Genomic DNA, 7,951 nt, shown 5'->3' with positions numbered 1-7,951 from the left:
ATGTTGTGCCGGTTTAGTATCTCGGAGCTGCTCACAAATAAGATGTGGATGTGTGCATTTATAGGGATAAATATATGTGTGTGCAGGCATGTACGTCATAGTGATCCTCTATTCCATATTAAATGTCACTGATATATTTGTTTCAACGACAATTAATATGAGACGAAGGGAGTAGAATGTAAAATACGATAATAATTTTGTTTGAATAACAAAAAAAAGGGAGACAACAAATGCCACAAGGTCACGACAAAGGGTAAAAGGAGAAATTTACCCGAGAAAAAAAAAACCCTGAAGAAATAAACCATTAGTTTACGCATCGATCTGCAGAGAAATCGATAAAACGCTTGATGACAAGAATATGTTAGACGTGCGTTCACTCTCTCTGCCGACCCGAACGAAGTCTCCCGGCGAAGATCGTCGAACAGGGCGAACGCCGGTGCGGAGAAGGCGTAGATCATCGGCGTCGCGGCGAGAGAGCGCACCACAAGATGTGCATTTATAGGGATAAATATATGTGTGTGCAGGCATGTACGTCATAGTGATCCTCTATTCCATATTAAATGTCACTGATATATTTGTTTCAACGACAATTAATATGAGACGAAGGGAGTAGAATGTAAAATACGATAATAATTTTGTTTGAATAACAAAAAAAAGGGAGACAACAAATGCCACAAGGTCACGACAAAGGGTAAAAGGAGAAATTTACCCGAGAAAAAAAAAACCCTGAAGAAATAAACCATTAGTTTACGCATCGATCTGCAGAGAAATCGATAAAACGCTTGATGACAAGAATATGTTAGACGTGCGTTCACTCTCTCTGCCGACCCGAACGAAGTCTCCCGGCGAAGATCGTCGAACAGGGCGAACGCCGGTGCGGAGAAGGCGTAGATCATCGGCGTCGCGGCGAGAGAGCGCACCACAAGATTGAGGCGTCCGAGCCGGTACACCTTCATTCTCTCTTCAGCCAGGCAGGATGCTGGGGGGAAGGTGGCGGCGCTCTGGTCTGGCGCTCCGAAGGTGTTCGATGAAATGACCCTGAGGCCAGAGCCGACGCTGTGAGCCTGCTGGCCTGCACCGCCACCGAGGTCCGCATACGGTACGGTTCCCCGTCTTGCAAGAATGCTGTGTTCTTGCGTTGGTTCTCTCTGCTGATTAGATACGGCTAGAAACTGGCAAGTAGCAACGTACGCCATACAACTTTTGTTGCCTGACTTGCTTAGCACATGTGCTCTCACTTGGTTAGTTGGTAATTAGTGGCATTTGGTTGGCTGGACTAACCATTTTCTGATGGACTTCTATGCACTGGCATTTTCATTTCTTATACCCATTTTATTCAGGCCATATATTGGCATAGCAAGCATTCCTGAAGAGAGACCAACACGTTCTGATGGTCTAGACAAATTAAAACTTCCATATTGCCACCCAATGACTACCAGTGTCCTCCCTGGCAGTCTTTGGTGATCCGTCTCTCTGAAAAGGTCATCTCCATTCAGGTGCAAAATCATAGAAAAGTGAGACCGCACACTCTCATCATTGCATACATGGTTGATAAGAGTTTCTTCCCGATTCTGGCGTTGCCAATGACTGCCAGCACCCTGGCAGCAAGAATCTCATGATCTGCTGCTTCTCGACGTGCCTACCAAACATGAAGTTGTCAATGTAAAGATACATGTCATAGGGTTTACAGGAGATGCACTCGCATCCGCCATGTTAGCAACACCAGCCTCCCAGTCTTGCAGTGCCCTTTCTAGTTCCAGGTTGAAAACCTTGTGTGCTGCACTAGTAAGGATTGTGCAAAAACGTTTGTTAGAAGTGAAAATAAATAGTGTGGACGAGTCACATAGCAATTCCTTATTGCGCGCCAAAACAAGAGATGTTTCTTATTGGCAGAGTCCTTGGCACAGTTCAACCTGTACAGCAAGAAATAGGCACTCAGGTTTTTCCTCAGTACTTCCGCGAGCACGTTTGCTGAGATGAGTGACCCTCCCAACACCATGGTGAACTCTTCCAACATCGCTGCTAATCGTGGGTGGTCTGCCGGGTTCGCGCTTCCGAATGCGAGTGTCTTGAACAGGTACATGTACTCTTCGAACCAGGGAGTTCAGAGAAACATGCTTGACGGTTCCAAATTTCTCCAAGCCTGAGCTTCAACCCAAGATTATCACCTTGCTTCCTCTGTCCATGTTCATGATGGAATGGTAGACGTTGTCCAGTCATCTTCATCTACGTCTGAACCAAACTCAATGACTACCAGTGTCCTCCTTGGCAGTCTTTCGTGATTTGTCTCTCTGAAAAGGTCATCTCCATTCAGGTACAAAATCATAGAAAAGTGAGACCGCACCCTCTCATCATCGCATACATTGGCGATAAGAGTTTTCTTCCCGACTCCGGCGTTACCACTGCAAGCACACCCGGAGAACCAGGGGTGTCGTGCTGCAGCAAGAATCTCATGATCTGCTGCTTCTTGACGTGCCTACCAAACATGAAGTTGTCGATGTAAAGATACATGTCATAGGGTCTTACGGGAGATGCGCTTGCATCCACAACAGCAGCCTCTAATTCTTGCAGTGCCCTTTCTAGTTCCAGGTTGAAAACTTTGTGTGCTGCACTAGTAAGGATTGTGCGGATATTCTTCTTGCTGTATGAACAAAGGAAGCTGTATTAAAACTTTAAAAGTTTGCTGAACAAGGAGTTCCCCAGTTCGTCTCTACTACACAGAGTACAGACTTGTTGAGCAAAGCGAAGACTCAAATTAATTCACCATGATTTTTCCGTGGCGCATGAAAATATTATATGAGGTGCCCTTGTAGGAGCCAGGATTAGTGTCTATCCGTGTGGAATTGTGTCCCCAAGCTATAGGTGGAGTAATTCACACCACAACTGGCGTGCCCTTTCCCTGTCGGCAATGAAAAGTCACTCTGTGTGCAAGGGCAGCACATAACCAGCACTCTGCAATGTCCACCGCCTCCTGCCCTCTCTTGGACTCCCTAGTTATTAGCACCCTTTTGATCTAAGGAACTGAAGATGGAGCTTGCCATATCTGCAGTAGCTGGTGAACTCGTGAGCCGATTCGTCTCCTTCGTCGCCGACAGGTACCTCCACTCTAGCCGCTCAGCACAGTCAGAAGAGAAGCAGGTGAAGAAGCTGCAGCGGCTGCTCCTGCGAGCCCGCACGGTCGTCCAGGAGGCAGATGGCCGATACATCACCAACCCCGGGATGCTGGCGCAGCTCAGCATGCTCACGGACGCCATGTACCGAGGCTACTGGGCACTAGGGGCCTTCGGGTACATGTCACTCGAAGAGACAGAGACTACTTCCATGGAGGAGGGGGGAGTTCGCAACTCATCTCCTCCTAAATGTCTCCGCACGGTTCATGGCAGCGCTAAGAAGAACAAGTCGATGTACCTTGTCGACTTGCAAGGCGAGGTGGAGAGCTTGGAGGATGTCATCACCGGCATGATGGAGCTTGTTGTTCTCTTGGGCGGATGCGATCGTATGCTGCGTAGGCCTTACGACTCGTACCTTTACAGCGACAACATCATGTTCGGACGCTACGCTGAGAAGCAGAAGCCCCTGAACTTTGTGTTGCAGCATGGCTCTCCTGGTGACGCTCCGGCTGTTCTCCCGGTCATCGGCGGTCCAGTGGTCGGGAAGAGGACCCTGGTCGCCCATATATGCAAGGACGAGAGGGTCAGCTCACACTTCTCTTCGATTCTGCACCTGAATGGAGATTCCTTCTGTAGAATCGCAGACCATGGTGGTATCATGTCAGGAAAGATACTGACGGTTGTCGAGCTTGTTGCAGAAGTCGACGAGGAGGATTGGGCTAAATTCCGTTCAACCATAGCAACAAGCATGGACGATGGAAGCAAGGTGATCATTATCAGCCGGCTTAAAAGTTTGGAGCGACTTGGAACCGTTGAGCCAATCTTCCTCAACAGCCTATCGTACGAGGAGTTCAGCTACCTCTTCAAGACACTCGCGTTTGGGAGCGCGGACCCGGTGCAGCACCCGCGGCTAGCGCGGATAGCAGACGAATTTGCCAGAGAGTTGCGGTCGGAGTGGTCGCTCGTCGCCACAAATATCTTGGCGGACGTGATGAGGAGGAACCTGAGCGTCCATTTCTGGCTCTGTGTGCTGAGCAGGCTGAGAAGGCTAGTCGAGAGGAACTTCTCCATGTTTGGGGAGCACCCGAAGGACCTCCTCCAGAGACGCCACCAGGTAGATGTGACTGACTTTGTCTTGCATCCTGGTGCTCCTCCACTTCGCGTCGTGCCTTCCCGTGCTCGTGGCAGCAGCGGCACTGAGGTTGCGGCGGAGAGGGAAGCACTGCCGAGGGTGAGGCTTGGGGATCTGGTGATGGATCCCGGGCTTCGGCCACAAGGGGATTTTAATGTGGTTTCATGGGAATCAAGGATGCCGCCTTACACTTCATTTGTTCATTTTGTTCCAAATGGGGATGGTGCTCCAGGTGTGGTGGAACAGAGTACTCTTCTGTCTGGGAAGAAGCGTCCAGCATTGTCTTTGTAAGGCCTTTTGATTTCAACGATTTCTACAGAGATTCTGTAGAGTTGTCAGCTCTAGCACTCCCTCAGTTCATAAATAGATAGTAAAATTTAGAAATTGATAAGGGCATTTGGTTGGCTGAGGCGACCTTTTCAGATGTAGTTTTATGCCCTTGTATTTCCATTTCTTACAACCGAAGAAGAGGCACAGTCCTGGGGATGGTCTGTCCGGCTTTTGAGCCTTAAGCCCCATGTCGGGGCTTGTATCATGTGCATGTGTTCGTGTGGTTGTTGAGCCGGATCCTTTTTATTTGTTCTCTCTCGAACTTGTAAAACCTAAAGGGGTTTGGTTCGCTAAAGTCGGGCATATGCCTCCTTTTCTAAAAAAAAATATGTTTTCTATGGTACAAGAAAAGATCAACGTGGAATTGGAGGGTTGATGGAGCGTCTTCAAAAGAAAGTCAAATGTATTAATTCATTCTATTTTAGAAAAACTTCTGTTTTAATTAATTAATTAATATTATTTTATTGCTGTTTTGTTTTGGTTTACAGAAAATTAGGCTGGGTTTGAGCAATCTGGAGCTTGTTTCCACCGTTGGATGATAATCCGATGGAAAAGGAAAAAAAAAGGTGTCTGAACATGCCAACAGTCGTCTGAGGCATAGTCGCCTCGCCCCTAATTTTGGCAGCTGCAAGTAATTTCAGCGGCTCTGTTTTGTCTCTGCACCACACCATCATTGCTACACCGCGATTCTCACTATACAGTGCGTCACAGGTCAAGCCCTCAGCTCAAATTTCGTCATGGCCACTGTCTTCTGTCCTCCGACGTTTGTCACTTATTCTCTCTCTCCATGAGGCCACCATGCTGGGCAGAAGGTTGCGCCGCACTGGTGCCCAGAAATTGTTCGATGAAATGGCTGTGAGGCCAACACGGGTACCCAGCCTGGGTGTTGTTCGACGAAATGGCCGTGAGGCCTAGACTGGTTCTCAGGACAGCTGACGATGTGAGCAAGCCTAGCCAGCCTCCCGCGCCAATCAGGTCAGGTCAGCGGTGCTGTTCCCCATCTTGGAAGAATGCTGCAAGAAATTTCAATGCTTGATGTTGGCTCTCTCTTTTGCTTTTTGTGTTGGTTCCGACGCCAATCAGGAACCTGTTTAATAGTGACAGGTGAGCTGATATTTTCCTGCTGTGGGAACAAATTTTCTAGTCAATCTTCTGAGGCTACGGCTGCTAGCTGCTCCATCACAGTTAAAAGGACGACTATGGCCTGGGAGGAAACTTTCTAGTCAAGATCCTGAGCTTTCAGCTAGCTGTATGCAATTCGTCAAGGTGCTGTCCAAACTGCGGCCCGCCTTTTGAAGGTAATACATTCAATTGTTGCTATCTTTATTTCCAGCTTACTTAATTAGTTCATTTTGAAGGCGCGTCGAGAAAAAAGCGAGTAATCTCACTTCCTTTTATTTCCAACTTACTTAGTTTCTTGCCCTTTCTTCTTACCATTAGTTATTAGCAAAGGCAATGGAATTTTTGTTGACTGACTTAGTTAGCTGGTAATTAAGGGCATTTGGTTGACTGAGGCAACCTTTGGGGATGGACTTTTGTGCCCTTGCATTTTCATTTCTTACACCTATTTTACTTAATCGAAATTACCATAACAAGCCTTCCTGAAGAGAGAATAACATGTCTTGCACAAGTATGACACTCCTCATTAGGCTCATCAATCACAAAAGTTTGCTGGACAAGGATTTCCTCAGTTCGTCCACACAAAAGTTTGCTGAGCAAAGCGAAAACTAGATTTCACCATCATCTTTCCGTGGCGCATGAAAGGTGCCCTTCCAGGAGTCAGGACTAGTCTATATCCACGTGGAATCGTATCCACAAGTTATGTGTGGATTAATTCACACCACAAATGGCAATGAAAAGTCTCTCTGTGTGTCCTAAAAAAATGTCTCTCTATAGGTGCAACACCCCCAGCCATTGACGTGCAGGGCAATTTAAACCCAGGAGTCTGCAATTTCCACCTGCTTCCCAACTCCGCCCCCTCCACGCCTCGCCGCCGGCGCCTCCGTCCCCCCCCCCCCCCCCCCCCCCCCCCCCCTCCTTCTTAGTTAGCACCTTTCCATTGGAGGATTTGAAGATGGAGCTTGCCATATCTGCAGTAACAGGTGAACTCATGAGCCGATTCATCTCCTTCCTTGCCAACAAGTACCACTCGAGCCATGAATACTCGGAAGAGAAGCAGCTGAAGAGGCTGCAGCAGCTGCTCCTGAGAGCTCACACGGTCATCGAGGAGGCAGACGGGCGGTACATCACCAACTCCGGGATGCTGGTGCAGCTCAGTATGCTTGCGGACGCCATGTACCGAGGCTACTGGGCACTAGGTGCGTCCAGGTACATTTCACTCGAAGAGTCCATTGAGGAGGAGGGGGAGGTTTGCAATCCATCTGCTCCCAAACGTTTTCGCATGGTTCATGGAAGTGCTAGAAAGAACAAGGCCACATACCCCGTTGACTTGCAGGGTGCGTTGGAGAGCTTGGAGGATGTAATCGCTGGCATGACGGAGTTTGTTGTTCTTTTGGGTGGATGCGACCGTATGCTGCGTCGACCATACGATGCGTATCTATACAACGACAACATCATGTTCGGACGTCACGCCGAGAAGCAAAAGCTCCTGAACTTCATGTTGTGGCACAACTCTCCTGGTGGCGGTGCGCCGGCTATCCTTCCCATCATCGGTGGTCCAATGGTCGGGAAGAGGACTCTGGTCGCCCATGTATGCAAGGACGAGAGGGTCCGCTCACACTTCTCTTTGATCCTGCACCTGAATGGTGATTCCTTTAGTAGCCTGACAGACCATGATCGTAGCCTCTTGCCAGGCAAGATACTGGTGGTTGTTGAGCTTGTTTCAGATGTTGACGAGGAGGATTGGGCCAAGTTCTGTTTAGCCGTAGCAACAAGCATGGATAATGGAAGCAAGGTGATCATCATCAGCCACCTTAAAAATTCAGAGCGACTCGGAACCGTTGAGCCAATCTTCCTCAAAACCCTGTCATACGAGGAGTTCAGCTACCTATTCAAGACACTAGCATTCGGGAGTGTGAACCCGGCACAGCACCCACGGTTAGCGCGGATAGCAGACGAGCTGGTCAGGGAATTCCAACCCGAATGGTCAATCGGCACTGCAAATCCGTTTGCGGACATCATGAGGAGGAACCTCAGCGTCCATTTTTGGCTCTGCATCCTGAGCGGGCTGAGAAGGGTAGTCGAGAGGAACTTATCCCTGTTTGGGGAGCACCCGAAGCTCCTCGCCCGGAGACGTCACCAGGTAGACGTTACTGACTTGGTCTCGCATCCCATGGATTCTCCACTCCGGGTCATGGCTTCCTGTACCAGTGGCAGGAGCCCCCCCTGAGTTTAAAGGGAAAGGGAAATGGCTACCGCG

The 7,951-nt window shown here is 48.8% G+C and overlaps 1 protein-coding gene across 1 annotated transcript; it reads left to right on the top strand.

Moving 5' to 3' along the window:
* Positions 1-6,597: 6,597 nt before the first annotated feature.
* LOC125528482 (putative disease resistance protein RGA4) lies at positions 6,598-7,908 on the top strand (the record flags this gene model as incomplete). Its single annotated transcript, XM_048692949.1, is given in 2 exon segments — positions 6,598-6,940; positions 7,028-7,908. Coding segments are annotated over 2 exon segments (1,175 nt in total), but the record flags the coding sequence as incomplete, so codon positions are not given.
* Between the last annotated feature and the right edge of the window lie 43 nt (positions 7,909-7,951).

This window comes from Triticum urartu, unplaced genomic scaffold (assembly GCF_003073215.2).
Source record: "Triticum urartu cultivar G1812 unplaced genomic scaffold, Tu2.1 TuUngrouped_contig_4905, whole genome shotgun sequence".
Classification (NCBI taxonomy): Eukaryota; Viridiplantae; Streptophyta; class Magnoliopsida; order Poales; family Poaceae; genus Triticum; species Triticum urartu.
The sequence above is the reverse complement of the archived record's forward strand: the minus strand, read 5'-3'. Positions and strand labels throughout refer to the sequence as shown.